This window comes from Lolium perenne, chromosome 3, assembly GCF_019359855.2.
Source record: "Lolium perenne isolate Kyuss_39 chromosome 3, Kyuss_2.0, whole genome shotgun sequence".
NCBI classification, from domain to species: Eukaryota; Viridiplantae; Streptophyta; class Magnoliopsida; order Poales; family Poaceae; genus Lolium; species Lolium perenne.
In genome coordinates this window covers 22,425,301-22,441,447 of record NC_067246.2, presented here as the reverse complement: position 1 = coordinate 22,441,447, position 16,147 = coordinate 22,425,301, and the positions used below count along the sequence as shown (strand labels likewise).

Here is a 16,147-nt window from a genome sequence, read left to right as displayed (position 1 = left end):
ATTGATTTATATTTGGTAAAATAGGGCCATCTTGGATAGGTATAAGCGGAAAATTAACCTTTATCTTTTTTGGTGCTACCATGTTTTAACTGCGGTATTACCGGAATGTATAGGATTGCATTGTCGTATTAGCTTCTCATAGAAACCATGTCGGCGCATCCAAGATAATTGATCTTAGAGCTACCTTTTTTTTTATCACTTAGCGTCTACGCTAATCAACATCTGTCTTTAGATGTCTACTTAGAATCGACGGGCTATAGATGCTAGTATTTAGTAGATTAGTTTTGTTGTAGAAAGATCACAGCCACAGAAAGATGACAACCACGAGTGGAAGCACATCACTGTCCATCAATTGTCCTACTTCATGAAACATGATAAACCTTAGGAGTTTGATGTTTGATCCGTCACCGGTATATTTGTTTTTGAGATTTGTATATCTATAAACTTTCGATGAAATACCTATCTGTAAGTTAATTAGCCATCATGACGGTTGATTCGCCATCAAACGGGGCAGTGACACAATTTCAACATGTACGCAACTTTGGTTTTAGAATTGTTTGGGTAGCCAACGGCACGGTTTTGCCTATAAGAATTTACTTGCAGTAATTTGTGCAACTCTAGCTAGGGTTTTAGTATGTGCGGCCATATCGACTTGGAAATAACTTTTTGTTTCCGGTTGGCTCGGCCCTTGTGTTTTTTCTTCAGTACTGTCGACTAAGAAATGTATCAGTTTAATTACTAGATAGGGAAGTTTGTAGAACCAGCGATTTGTGAATGCAAATCGACAAGGAGGCCCGCAGTTAATTTTTTTCTTTGAAATTATCTTCCAAAAGAAAATCGGAAATGAGGGGCAGTCCAGTCTTGGTCATGCCCAGCATTCGGCACAAAAGCATTGTTGTCTGTCTGAGGTGACTCGTCTCACTTTTGTAAGATCTTGAAAGAAACAGAAATCTCACTTTCTGCGCGGCGCATTGCCGTGAAGACGGACGCCAAGAACAAGAGCCGCAACGTACACATCGTGCGCGCATGGCATGCAACGCGAAGTGACATGGCGCGCGGCGCCAAGCATGCACGTCGCTCCTCCCCAGTCCGCGTCATCTCCCACATCGTATCCTCCGTTCCGTTGCACCGACCGACCGACGTTGATTCAGGATAAAAAGGAGGCAACCAATCCGTCCGTCACTTTCCCAACCATACACGATCGAGTCGTCACGAGTCATCACAGGTCGTCACAAGTCGCAACCGCTCCACCACATCGGTCTTCTCTCTGCCCGCGCCTCTCCCTTCCCGTCCAGCGTTTTGCCCTCTAGTGCCCATCGGCAACCTCTCAAAGCCAAACCCAACCGAAGCCATCCTGCGCGCATTGCTAGCATTCCATCTCCCACCGCCGTCGTCGTCTTCGATCGTCGGTTGGTTGGCATGGGGGAGGAGCATCGGCAGCAGCCGGCGGCGGCGGCGTGGCGGCTGAATGTGAGTGACTTCCAGATCCCGGAGCGGCCCAAGGAGCCGCCCTTCTCCACCGCCATCTTCCACCGTGGCCAAGGTATGTGTACAGCAGTCTCACCTTCGTTGCCTGCACTGCTTCCTCCACTCTGCTCTGTAACCACATTAGTCTCCTTCTCTCGATCTTGTGCGCTATTGCGTCAAGTTAGTTGATTATTCGTACGTCGTCTTTTTACAAAAGAAAATATAGTCCCATCTTGCACGCCGCTACCATTCAAGCAAAACTCCTTTGTTTTGTTTCCATCGATGTGAGACGAGTTGGACCGCTTCTTCGGTGACGCAGATACCACTAATTCGTTCCCTGCCAATCTTGCTTGCTTCAGTCCAGTCCTGATGTGGTTCACCAATCATGATAAGTATTCAATTATACAGTAAGTACTAGTACTGCCCCATGACGATGTTCCCACCTCCTTCACCAACCGTGCACCGATCGATTCACCGAGCACAGCGCTTGCGTCCGTTCGTCGCACTGCTTTGGTTCCGAGGTGTGCTCCGGTGTTCCCCCACCACACCCTCATTCATCATTAAACCGGAAGAGATCAGTTAGTCGATAAAGGGATATCAGAAGATTTTGATCAGCGCTGAAGTTTGGAGAGAGGACACTGAAACAAAAACCCTCCGTTCCAATCATCGTTCCCAAGTAGGTCAAACGCAATAGCAAGGACCCCTACCTCTGCAATTCCATGGCCTTATTTCTTTTATGCTAAGAAAACACCATCATAGTGATGAAACGAAATAGTCCGCCGACAAATGTGGACCGTATTTCCCTGTTCGTTTCAATCGATGAAATATAGTCTTGTCGCCCATGTCCAAAGAGTGACCTGCGCTACTATATACAATAGTTTGTTAAACGACACGAACGAGGGCATACTATATGTCTTGTGATCGCTGGGACTTTTTTTCTACTTCGTAGCCTGATGATCACAAGAAAAACCAGAACGCGTGCTCGTCAGAGGGAAAGCAACCCACGGAGCCACTGTCCGACCCGTCATTCCTTCCACCTGTGTCCTGTGACGCTTGCTCGTCATTCCTTCCACCTGTGTCCTGTGACGCTTGCGGAGCTGCTTGCTCAGAAATGCACACCGTAAAAATGACTGACCGACTAGGTCCAACGAAATAGCAGTACTGAAATTTCCGGGACCAAGTACCTCTGTAATTCCCTGGCCTTATTTTCGTCTGCTCAGAAAACATCAGCATAGTGATAAAACGAAATAGGCCCGCCGACACACCCAGGCTATGTTCCCCTGTTCGTTTCAATCGATGAAATATGGTATTGTCGCCATGTCCAAAACTGAACTGCTACTATATACAGTAGTAATAATTTTGTTAAGTGACATGAACAATGGCATATCATGTGACCACTGGGATTGTTTTCTGCGCTATAGCTTGATGATTACAAGGAAAATTACAACGCTCGTGATCAGATAGAAAGCAACCCATCTAGCCACTGTCCAACCTGTCAGTCCTTCCACCTGGGACGCATGCAGAGCTGCTTGGTCACATCTAGACACCTTCCAAATGACTGACCGACTGAAATATCCAAGAACCCGTCACCTTCCATGTCCCAAAGCCCATGAAGTTGGGATCAGATTATTCATTGTATCGGTCTCAGTTCGTCTATCACTAGCTCAGCTGTCTGTCACAAAGCTCAGCGTCCATGCGAGCGATTCAATTTTGTACTATATGTGATTTCACGCTGTGACTACTGACACGTCTGTTAGTAACGTCTGCGATAATGCTATATGCTGCAGGTTTGATCTTGTATAATAACAAATATAAAAGGGAACAAAAAAACACCATAGTTGTATAACTATGAATAACGCGTAGATTTGATAAGAACCATAGTGTAAAGTATAGTTTAAATATATTGGTTCTAGTGAATTTACTTTTGCACCTCTAAAAAATACTTTTTTTTGTTGCACGGGTACTCAAATGTTATAAAATGCAAATCTAATAAACGGAAAGGGGCGCTGGAACAAATTAATGCTTCTTGACATGGAAAGTCGTTTATGTGACAACGCCAACGTCAATATTCTCCTCATCTCTTTGAGAATGGTTTTAATTTTAATTGTTTCATCTACATAAACACCTTGCCTGCATCTGTCTCGCCCCCTCCAATTCAATAGCCATCTTATACTTCCTCTTGTCACTGAAAAGCATGGCGGATGCACTCATTTATACGTATATAGCTAGTTCAAGTGGAAAAATATCGTTTATTTATATTAAACATTTTCATTTTTAATTACAACAGATTCTCTCACTTTTCTCTGTGATCTTAGCCACTATTGTTTTCTATTATCATTGGGATATTTACCAAACCACACCTTAATACGACAATCATATCAAGATATAGTCATTTTTGTTGTGTAATTTTATCTTCAAACATGGAAATTGCACATTTACTAAATCTAATTTATATGTTACACCAAATAATGAAATTAGTTGTTTCTTCTGAGCAACTAATTCTTAAAGTTCTTTGTTTAGAATGTATTCTTCTTGATGAGTCAAAAACACATGTCTAACCGATACATTTTTTCCACTTAGCTTAACTACAAATACATCTATTGTATTTGTAGATGTATATATTACTTAACTACTAAAATATCATAAGGGGTCACTAATTTAGGTGTAAATAAATGTAAGAGATATCAATATATTTACTCATAAAAAGGCCTAGAATATACACAATATCTACGAGGGGTTTGTTCTCTAATTGTTGCATTGCAAGTTCACTAGTCCACTCGTGGTCAATAACAATCAACTCACATCACATGCTTACTTTGCAATTGGTATTGAAATAGTAGGATGCATCTCAATTTTCATAAAACCAGCATGTATTTTTTTCCTATAAAAATCATTATTTAGTATTTGGTAAACTAGGGCCATTCGGGATAGGTATGCAGAGAAATTTAAACATTACATTTTCGTCTGATTTGGTGTATGTGTACAATGTGTATGATGAAAATCCCCGTGCATGATTTTTCACTCATTGGCTACACAAGATAGAGTCCGGTGCACACACACTTAATTTATCTCAAATCGGCTAAGTCATAACCTAGTTAGGTACAACTAGGTACAGTTGTGTACACTCCACGCGCAAAAGACAGTCTACTAGACAGCTTTCTTTTGGGACACATCAATTGAAACATTTGGAAGGGAGACAAAACTAACAAAGTAATAACATATTGATGTCTATCTACTTGACATGCGACCAAAATTGTTATGAAGGTCGCGTGCCAAATTGGAAGAAGATCCCATAATACTTTAGACAACAACTGTATATACCATAATCTGATGCACAAGGTAACCTAGGTCGCACACGCCCTAACAACTCTGGAACCCACCATAACTCTATCCAACCCCTTACCATCTTGATCATATAGCCTCTGTCGCCGGTGGCGGCGGCGGCACTCATGCCGCTGAAGGGGGGGGGGGGGGGGCAAGGGAGGCGCACATCTGCTGGGTTTTGGCACGGAGGAGCACAACGCCGGGAGCGCATGCGAGGGCTACGGGGAGAAGAGGTGAAATGCGATGCGGTGATCCTTGGTTTGTCTTTCCATTGTTAGGAAGCTTATGATTAGAGAGAAAATGGGTATAAATTTCAATGAGAAATCAAAACAAGTACTATATTATAGTCAGCCCCAAGAAAAGTGAAACCGATAACATGACATTATGAGACAATCTATACAAGCTAAACATTAAATGTCTAACAGAAATTCAGAATGGATCAATAGGTAAAGTAAATCCAACTGAATATATAGAGTAATACACTTGGTTGGTAATTTATATATATGGACATAACACATTACTTATGGTATTTGACCGGGTCTACAACATAATAAATGTACATATGGACCAACGCTTATAGTTAACTGATCCACATCATTAATATATCAATCGACAACTTCACATATTTTCTTGGAAGTGGCTAAGCAAAATGTATTTTTTAATGTTTGATGTTAAGTGCTGTAAACTTGCATATGTTATCTTCGAAGGACTCTACAACACATATTTTCAATACATTTTCGGTTTGTTTACATGGGTACCATAATTTCTTGAAGTGTAAAAATGCTAATCTAAAAGGGTGCACAGGAACAAATTAGTATTTTTTTTAGCTATAGGCATCATACTCGTATTATTCTCCCACACCCTGAAATACACCTTCGGTCTATTTTAGGTTTCTCCTCCACTTCTTCTCTTGATATACATGCTTCCCATCCATGCAACTCTGTGTCTGATTCACATCCACCTCATACTTTCTCCTCCATCTAGTAGGCCCATTGTTAGTTAAAATAGAGAAACATTGTTTGTTTGTACTGAACTTTTTAACATTTTGATATTTCCATCCATTCTGTATAAATGTTATTGACCCCTACTATTTTCTGTTATAGTTCAAAATTTAACAGTGCCAAAAGTTCACAATTAAACCAAGACACAATCGCTTTTGCTATGTAATTTTCTCTTTGAGTGCGGAAAATCCACCTTTACTCAATCTAAAACATATATTAGAATGGGAATAATCTTAGTTGGATCCTTGCGGACACATTGCTTCTGAAAATCCTTTCGTAAATTTTTTTTCTTGATGAGAGAATAAAATCAGACATCTTGAAAAACAAATTCTTGCCAGTTAGCTGAAGTATAGACATATGTCTATGTAGATGTATATTCAAGTTTATTAAAATATCATGTGCGGCCTCCAAAGAGGAAAGAGTTTTCTCCGGTACACAAACCTAGGACATAACAATCCACGTGTTAAATAAAATAATCTCGAATATATAAAATATCTATGATGGGGTTGTCATCTAATTTTTGCATTGCTAGTTTTCCCTTACACCTATGGACACTTACAATTAGCTGGCATCCCATGCTTACTTTGCACTTGGTATCGGAAATATCATCATTCATTTTAACTCACACAAAATCGTTAGTTTTTCGTGTTTGATCTACACTCTTGTAAACTGAATGTTTTATACATGGTAAAACAATATCAGATGGGGTAGGTATGAAGTGAAATTTACCATTATGTTTTTGTTTGATTTGTTGTTCGATGCAAACCCTAGTGCGTGGCTATTTTCTCGTCGGCTACACATGATAGCATCTACCACACACGCCCTTAAGTTGTTACCTTAAATAAGCTAAACTTGGCTAGGCTGTGTAAGCTGCATACTCCATCCGCAGGGGATGCTTTGATTGTGTAGCCTTTATCTTTTGCACAAATCAATTGGATATTTAGACGAGAGATAAAGGTAACAAAGTGGCAATATTACTAAGATGAATTGATTCTCAACGACAGCTTACAAAATTGTTAGGAAGGCCCCAACGCCAAATTGGAAGAAGAGCGCGCAACATTAATATACTTAAAGGTTCAACTGAGACTCGCTGACTATGGGGCTGCTAGCTTTATGTGACTTTGAGTAATCCACATGAGGAGCTCATGTATGACGCCCCCACATGTTAGCGACTCAGAATCACCTGACTTCCAGAGTCAGCCAATTTGTACATTTCCTATGGAAAATTTCGGTGACTTCTCATTTGGGGGGAAGTGTTACTTTTTTTAAGTACATTTTTGCGAGAGAAAATAACTTTTAAGCAAACACCTAGTTGGTCAAAAAGTGTCCATCAATTCAAGGCCCACATTCTCATAGCCTAGCCGTTACACAGAAACTGGGCTTGTCGATTTATGTTGTTATTAAGAAAAAAACCTTTTGCATGGCCCAAATGTTGAATTAAGTTGTCAAATAAAACTTGTCTAGAAGGAAGACGGGAATGGTGATGACTACCACAAATCAGTCACCGGCATGGATCCCTCCTCCTAGTGGTGTGGTGAAGATAAATGTTGATGCAGCTATGAGCAAGAACACGAGGCGAGGCTCAGTAGCAGCAGTGGCGAGAGATGACACTGGAAAGTTCGTGGGTGCTTCTGCGATGGTGTTGAGTGGACAGGGTGAGGCGGAGACGGTTGAAGCTCTAGCCTGCCGGGAGGCGGTTGCCCTAGCCCGTGATCTTAATGCTCGTCGGGTGCGAGTGGCGAGCGACTGTAGCAATGTGATTACTAGCATTGAAGAAGGCTCACAGGGTGTCTATGCTCTCATAACCATGGAGATCAGAGATGCAAAGCGGGATTTTGACGAGCTCGTTTTCTGCCACGAGAGAAGAAGCTCGAATAAGGAACCTCATAATTTAGCTAAGTCTGTAGTTTCTGATGATATTGGCCGCCAAGTTTGGTTGTTATCGCCACCTAGTGGCGTCTGCATCCCGATGTTTGTGATTTAATAAAGGCGGTGGATCTCTCTCAAAAAAAAAATTGTCAAAAAAAGTATAGCCGACGAATACGGATCCTAGGGCACGACCTGCAAGCTTTCCCAATTCCAAGTCACGGCGGCCAACACACACAGACACAGCTGATCCCCTTCGCTGCCGTCGGCAACTTGTCACCGCTAGATGGTCCCGACGCCCGTGAATTTGGGATCATATACTACTAATTCATTGTGCTGGTCTCGGTTCGTGTATCAGAAGCTCAGCTGTCTGTCACAAGATCAACTTCCATGCGAGCGATTCAATTTTATTGCATGTGATGGTTTTTCTTTTTGAACAAGGGCCATATTTAAAATTCACACTACAATGCAAATCCGCTGCCTCCATTTCAAAAAAAAAGTACAACGCAAACCCAAAACAGGGCACAACACAAGCATAAATTACATTCTAGTCCCTAAAATTTGCATGGAGAATCCCCAAAAGGAAAATTAAAAACACGACCGGGTCTTTTCTTCAACCACACCTTGGATCCAACTCCATGGTTTCTGCGCACTACACCACTTGGGGCCATGGAACCGACGCACACCCACCTCAAACACCTTGTTGATGAAGACTACGCACACGCCAAGGTGTAGAAGACCTGCCTTGTTTTTTTGCGATCGTTAGGCTGGGTGAAAATAACCAGAAGGAAAACATTAATTCGGCCAAAAGACTCCACCCCCTGAAAAGTAGCAGGTGGATACCATCAACCGACAAGGCAAGTCGCCGCGGAGATTGAGCCCACGCCCAACAGAGAAGATCGAGGATGATGCTGATCCCCTTCTCAACCCTCTTTACGATGAAGATAATATGAAGTAGATGAACATGAAGACCAAATGTCGGGTACTCCTTGGCCGAAGACACCAGAGAAACTTAGAACATAGATCTGCACTCTAGGCATCCTCGAAACGCCGAGAAGCCGAACACTATGGCCACAACAAGAAGGGATAAGAGGAATCAAACAAGCCTAAGACCCGCTTTATTTGGTGACAAAACAAAAGACCAAACAACGACGAAAACTATAGAGGTCGTACCCTCCTCCTACCACCCTTCGCCGGATATCAATCAAATCAATATATTTAGCAAATTAAGACACAAAATAATATAACTAATTGGTAATTTGTATATATAACGCCAAAGGTACTTATCATATTTTACTGTATCTACTTCGTATAAGTACATGTTTAGTAACACTTACAATCAAATGATCCAAACCATAATGATATTACTCAATAACTTCACATGTTTAGTTTGGAAGAGACTAAGCGTAGCATTCTTTTGGTCTCTTATCCTAACTACACTAAACCCAAATATGATATCTTTGAAGTAGTGGATGATACACATTTTTAATTTGTGGTATTCTATAAAAGCACACATTTTCAGTATGTTGGTATGACTACTCAAATGTCATGAAGTCTAAAATTGATGAATTGAAATAGGTCAGATTAGAATATATTAGTGTTTGGGGTAGCTCATCACGTGAAAAATGGGCATCGTCCCATTCTATTACACGCCCTGAGATTATCCTATGCTCCGTATAGAATGCTACTCCTTCTTTTCTTCCCTCGATAAAAACACCTCCTCTCCACTGACCTTTTCCCTCCAATCCACTTTCACCTCATATTTTGTCCTCAGTTAGGTGGCCCCTTGATGAGTTTAAATAGAAAAAACATCGGTTTATACTAATTTTTTTTAACATTTTGCGACTCTTATCGATTCTTGGTACACATGATCTTAACCGCTACTATTTTATATTATATTTAGAAAAGAATAACCGTGTCACAATTCTACGATTAAACCAAGCTATAATCATTTTTCTTATGTGTGTAACTTCATCATTGAGCATGGGAATTTCACGTTCACTCAATCTAAGACATGTATTACTATGTAGATATGTTAGTTGTTTCCTTTTTGACTCATTACTTATTAAAATTCTTTGGTTGGATTGTACTCTTCTTGATTAGAGAAAAGTGGCCCATCTTTACAGATAAATTCTTTCCACTTACCTCAACTGCAAATATATGTCCATGTAGATGTTTACTCAAGTTTCTTAAAATATCATGAAAGGCCCATAAAGCGGATAGAGTTTTCTTGAATACATGGATAAAAAAAACAAAAATATACAAAATATCTATGACGATGGGTTGTCTTCTAGATTTTTGTGTTGCTAGTTATTGGTCCACCCATGGCCAAGTACAATCAGCTGGCATCCTAGGCTTGCTTTGCACTTAGTATTGAACTATGATCGTTCAGCTCAACTCGCACAAAATCGTTGATTTTTTTTTTCGTTTTTGGTCCATCCTCTTTCAAAAAGGATTTTTCTGCACTTGGTAAAGTAATATCTCTTGGGATAGATATGTAGTGAAAATTTCCTATTATGTTTTTGTTTGATTTGTTGTATGCCGGCAACATATACGACGCAAAGCCCCATGCATGATTTTTTGTTCATCAGCTACACATTATAACACCCACCACATGCACACTCACGTAGTTACCCCAGATTGGCCAAGTCTCTGAATAGGCCGTGTGTGCTGCACAACCGTACCCCATTCGAGGGGGACACTCGATTGGATATAATCTTTTTGTTGTTGCAAAACTCAACTGGATATAAATTCTTGCTCAAAATTCTTGCATTTAGCTGCACTTCAAATATATTAATTGTATTCTAGTTTCCTTAAATAGCACGAGCGACCACTGAAGCCGATTGAGGTTTCTTAAAGTCTATCTGAGGTGTAAGTCAATAGAAGAGATAAGAATCAATGTACTAAATAAAAGAATCTAGATTATAAGGAATATATATATGCGTAGTGTGTCGTGTAACTGTTGCATTGCTAGTTCAAGGGTTCACTCATGGACAATTGGCTGGCATCATCCATGCTTACTTTGGACTTGAGCCATAGCCAATACTCGTAGTACTACATAAAAAAGCAAGGCCGTTCGGTATTTTCGCTAAAAATAACTTTTCACATGGCCTAAACGTTTATATATCTTAGTAGAAAATGGATGGCTTTAAACAAAGTTATTAGTATTGACGCGTGGTACGAGGTACAGTGTAAAATCAGTAGCAGGGTCCTTGCTTGCACCTGACGACTATGGTCTACGGATCCCAGATAGCGTCACCCATTCGTCATGCCTTCACGGCACGACCCGCACGTGTTCCCTGCAGCGTCGCGGCGAACTCATATGCCGTCGGCAAGTTGGCATCGCCGAGCTGATCCGGCAGTTGTCGCCGTCCATCAGCCACGTTGCAGCCAGGTAGCTAGATTTCGTACGAGATAGCTAGATTGCCAGATTGCTTAATCTGGTTACTGAAAGAAAGGTGTGTGGCTATGGTTGTACGTGTCAGGTTAGTTGCTTTGACAGGAGTCGGCTTCGTCTTTCCGTTTCTGTTGTGAGTCAGGATTCCGTTTCCAAAACAGAGGGATGATCGAACACGACACGACGCGACCCGGACGCGGACCGTAAAGCGACCAAGCGGCTCTATCGTCACGTCTACGTTCATTCACGAGGTCTCAGCTACAAGTAGCCCACAGCAACGCTCAAGGTGGCTGCAACCACGAGAGGTTGAGCCTGGCTGCTGCCTTGTTCCTTGAGAGCTTGATCGATCGACCGCGCGCAGGGAGACACAGAGCAACTGAGCATGTCGTCGTCGTCGGAGAAGCGGGGAGATGGAGGAGGAGGAGACGATGCTCCGCCGGCGACGGAGGCATGGAGGCTGACCATGGGCAGCAGCGACACCATGCGCATGCCGGAGCGGCTGCACCGCCGGCCGCCTTCCTTCCTCTCCGGGCTCTTCTCCGCCGCCGCGTGCGGTTCCCACGGTGCATACCCGCCTCGATCGGCCACCCGCTTAATTTCCTCTGCTAGCATGCATGCATGTAGAGGCAGAATTGCTAGTTTGCTTCGTCTCCTTCATTTGCTTTGTTTGCGACTCAATCTGTGCGACGGTGACGTGTTTGGTGCGTTCTGTGCTGGATACGATCCATGTCGCTGATACCATATGCTCGCTCGGTCAGTTCGTGGAAAGGTGGTGGGAAGATATTACTGGCAATATATCCTTTCCTTCACCGCGTTGTACTGGTACGTACATCTGAAGCTTCCTTCAGTGCGCGGTCGCAACATTCTATTTACATCGCCCTTTTGTTGACTACTTAGCGCGCCTAAGAAACGTACGGCAAGATTCAGCTAGCTGCTTGCTACACACAGTTGAGCTTAGAAAAAGCAGAACGAAACGAGCTAGGTTCAAAATTTATAAATTCAACTACTTTCTACTTTCTGAAGATAGTTGAGCTGTATCAGCAATCTAGCGCTAATTTAGGTCTAGGTATTACTGTATTAGTATCAATGTTTAAAATAGCCGGCTACAGAATATAGCCGCGGCCTCCCAAAACAGCTATAGCCGGGCTATAGCCTGACTATAGCCGGCTATTTAAGGATTTTGACACCTTTTAGCAGGCTAATGTAGTTAGCCGCATCATACAGTTAAACTATGATTAGTATGACATTACCTATCTCTAACTTTTTTTTTGCGAAAGTGTACCTACCTCTAACTGGCTGGGTTACGAATGCCTTCACGTACGCAGCTAGATTTACTATACACTGCGTACAGTTATCTGAGTTCCAAATTACTACTGTATACATTCCACCTGGTTTGAATCCTTTTCCTCTTGCTGCTAACCCTTCGCTGCTCCACTAGTGTCGTCGAAATATGACGGAACTTCGATAGGACTAATTCCATAAAGTTATTGGTAAAATTTGCAATTAAATCAATTAGTTCTCCGTCTAGTTACTTTCGCTCCAATTTGGTCTGAACATGTTTTAGAGTTATAGTCCTATGATTAGTTAGATATATAAATTTAGTTCCTAAATTTGATATAAAATTTATTCCGAGGTTGTTATGATCTAGACCCGCCATAATAAACTGTATATAGAGATATCTTAGCCTCTCCCGAACCAATACGAATGTGGTGGCTTCTTTTCCTCTTGAATTAATTGGTGGGAAATCCTATTGATGTTTGAGGATGGAGCTGAACTTGCCAATCATTGACAAAATTAATCTTTAGCACGCCCATTAGTGAAGATGGTGCTATACGCAACATAACCGATAGTATTTGTCTTCTCTTTTAGCCTCGTCCCGCGGAGCACATATTATATATGTTATTCAAAGGGAAGTGGAACTCCTTTTGATCTTCTGATTATGATAAACATGTCTGGTATGTTCAGGCAAACAAAGGTGCAGTTTCGTGGACAATCTGATCAGTTTAATTGATTGTTTCGGTACAGTGTTGTGCCGTACTAGATTGAGTGGCAGAGTCACCATTAACCACAAGTGCTAGTGCAAATGAGTGTACATGTACTATCGTATATAAATAAGTTATCGTTAGCGTCACAGATATCCCTTGTAGGTACAGTCTTGCGTCACAGTTATCGGTAGCATTAGACAAAGAAGTAGAGAGCAATTTGACTCCTAGATGCAGTTTCCGTCTGGTAGGCACGCATATTTACCATTCCGGGTGGCAATATGTAAATATATGGCAAATATTCAAAATCAATTTATACCATCTCCTCGTTGTCTTCAGTGCTAATCATGTTGAGCACCAAACGCTAGTGCAAATCAGTGCACACGTACTATCCTATATTATTAAATCGAGATATCCCAGTAACTGCAATGGAGAAAGAAGTAGATATCCAGGGGTGGCAAATTTGTTAAAATATGGATAATATGCACATCAGTTTATACCAATGCTCGTTGTCTTCAGTCCTAATCAGGTTGAACACCAGACATGATATTGTGATGTCTGCATCGGCATCTCTGCGGTTTTGGATGTAGCAAATATCTTGTAGTACTTACACCTTCGTATTTAGAATCATCCTGTCGAAGTTGTCAACATTTAACCGGTCAATTTTCATTGATTCTTTGTTCTGTGAAGTACAAGACTCTTCTTCTGACAATTCAGTTCCTTACTTCGTTGTCAAACCATTTCAGGGAAACAGCGAAAAATCGCAAAGTACTATGAGAAGCAAGAGAGCCTTCTGAAGGACTTCAGCGAGATGGAAACCATGAATGAGCTGGGTAGCTTGACTGGTGCTCCTACTGAGGTACAGATCCATCAATATGCGAATGTTTTCCAAACAAGTTAACAGCAGTACTGACACTATCTACACTTGGATATTTTCTTAGGAAGAGTTGGCGAGCCTGGCCAAGGGCGAACGTCTGGCCATCAACCTGTCCAACATAATTAACTTGATCCTCTTCGCCGGGAAAGTTGTCGCTTCCTTCGAAACCGTGTCGATGGCGGTTATTGCCTCGACGCTGGACTCGCTATTGGATCTCCTGTCAGGGTTCATCCTCTGGTTCACAGCGCACGCCATGAAGAAGCCCAACAAGTACAGCTACCCAATCGGGAAGAGGCGCATGCAGCCAGTGGTATTTGCTGAAACTGAAAACCCAAAATGCTAAACTGAAAATTGTGCTGAAACTTTAAATTTGCTGAACATCTGATGGAATTAATTGGCAGGGCATCGTGGTGTTTGCGTCAGTGATGGGTTGCCTGGGGTTCCAGGTTCTGATCGAGTCTGGGAGGGAGCTGGTCACGCAGCAGCACACGACGTTCGACAAGTACAAGGAGTTGTGGATGGTTGGGAGCATGCTGTCGGCGGCGGTGGTGAAGTTCTTCCTGATGCTGTACTGCCGGACCTTCAAGAACGAGATCGTCAGGGCGTATGCGCAGGACCACTTCTTCGACGTGATCACCAACTCTGTCGGCCTCGTTTGCGCCCTCCTCGCCGTCCGGTTCCACTGGTGGATGGACCCCGTCGGGGCCATACTGGTGAGCGAGCGAAAATTACAAAAATTTACAATGGAAACAAGAGATGTTTGATGTTTGAAATGTAATCTGAATGGAGATTGTTGTGATGGACAAAATGTTGCAGATCGCGCTGTACACGATCACGACGTGGGCGCGGACGGTGCTGGAGAACGTGGGGACGCTGATCGGGCGGTCGGCGCCGGCGGAGTACCTGACGAAGCTGACGTACCTGATCTGGAACCACCACGAGGAGATCCGGCACATCGACACCGTGAGGGCGTATACATTTGGGACGCACTACTTCGTGGAGGTGGACGTGGTGCTCCCGGGTGACATGCCGCTTAGCCAGGCGCACGACATCGGGGAGGCGCTGCAGGAGAAGCTGGAGCAGCTGCCGGAGGTGGAGCGCGCCTTCGTCCATGTCGACTTCGAGTTCACCCACAGGCCCGAGCACAAGGCAGACGTGTAGAAGCTATAGGGTGTACCAGTATCATAGCAGTCGCATGTTAATTGCTTGGAGCTCTGTTTTCTTTTTTGGCCATGCTCTTTCGCTTTGTTCATCTATTACTTGGAGGTGCTAGGGGCTGGTAAGCAGTCGTTGTATGACAATATGTTCCGAAAGATCATGTAGTTTCTTATTCTATCTATCGAGAGCATAACGCCATTGCTTTCTGGTAATTGACCAAGAAATAACTACCGAGCCGTCGGATTAGCCATTGGGATTCATCGGAAATTCAATTCGGGGTTATGGGCTTATGGCTTAAGGAAAAAATACTCACTGACGACATGCTGCTGGCTCATGTCGATGTCTCCTCCCTTAACCAAGAGACTGAATCCGCTGCTGATATCAGTCATATGGCGCTGTCCTGCTTAAGGTCGCGCCCCTAAACCATTCACCAAATATTTCTAAGACGCGTTAGACAAATAACGACATCCACCCACGTTCCCTAAACCGTTCCCAAAATATTTTTAGGACGCGTTAGATACATAATTGCGTCCAGCTGTGTACCCAAGACCTTTTTGGAGATACTCCCGTTTCTTGGCCTCGACGAGGAGATACTCCCGGTCCACGACCTCATTGCACGTCGGATCTGGAGGATTCCCTACGGTCTCATGTCATGGTTGGTAGGATGGATGTGGGTGTGGGTGTGTGTGTGTGTGCGTGTGTGTGTGTGTGTGGGGGGGGGGGGGGGGGGGTGCTCGCATGTCGCATCTGTGGGGGAAGGCGGGGAAAGGAGTTAGGGATGACGTGCTACCCACCATGGGAAGATAAGGGGTGGATGTGAAGTGAGGAGTGAGGAACTGAGAGAGTGTGTGGATGAGAAGAAAGGAGTAGGTAGGGAAAGAGAGACTGGCAGGTGGATCTGCTGATCCATTGCCTACGTTGAGTTAGTGTCCGTGCAAGTTCGACACCCTCTAGTCACCCCGAGGATGGGAAGCACAAGGGGGTAATTGTCCAGACCGATATGGGTTGCCGTTATTGGGAAATCTTGTGCTCGGACTCCATTCGGCCATTAGGGATGCTTCTGGTCATGCTTTTA

General features: G+C 43.1%; 1 protein-coding gene across 2 annotated transcripts; it reads left to right on the top strand.

The window, feature by feature from the left end:
• Positions 1-1,234: 1,234 nt before the first annotated feature.
• On the top strand, positions 1,235-15,325 carry LOC127340916 (metal tolerance protein 7-like). Of its 2 annotated transcripts, none has more exons than XM_051366687.2 (5): positions 1,235-1,543; positions 13,784-13,896; positions 13,979-14,224; positions 14,316-14,627; positions 14,731-15,325. In XM_051366687.2, exons 1-5 carry the CDS (start codon positions 1,420-1,422, stop codon positions 15,073-15,075), a joined length of 1,140 nt encoding a protein of 379 aa, XP_051222647.1. In that variant the 5' UTR covers positions 1,235-1,419; the 3' UTR covers positions 15,076-15,325. The 2 variants fall into 2 exon arrangements, with proteins under 2 accessions (XP_051222647.1, XP_051222646.2); XM_051366686.2 differs by lacking the exon at positions 1,235-1,543 and adding an exon at positions 11,454-11,618.
• Positions 15,326-16,147: the final 822 nt, after the last annotated feature.

What these genes read in the sequence shown, in the direction of transcription:
- LOC127340916 (XM_051366687.2), top strand. Translation starts at nt 1,420, where the DNA reads ATGGGGGAGGAGCATCGGCAGCAGCCGGCGGCGGCGGCGTGGCGGCTG. An exon ending in CATCTTCCACCGTGGCCAAG is followed by an intron (nt 1,544 to 13,783) that starts GTATGTGTACAG and finishes AAACCATTTCAG; the next exon opens with GGAAACAGCGAAAAATCGCA. An exon ending in TGACTGGTGCTCCTACTGAG is followed by an intron (nt 13,897 to 13,978) that starts GTACAGATCCAT and finishes ATATTTTCTTAG; the next exon opens with GAAGAGTTGGCGAGCCTGGC.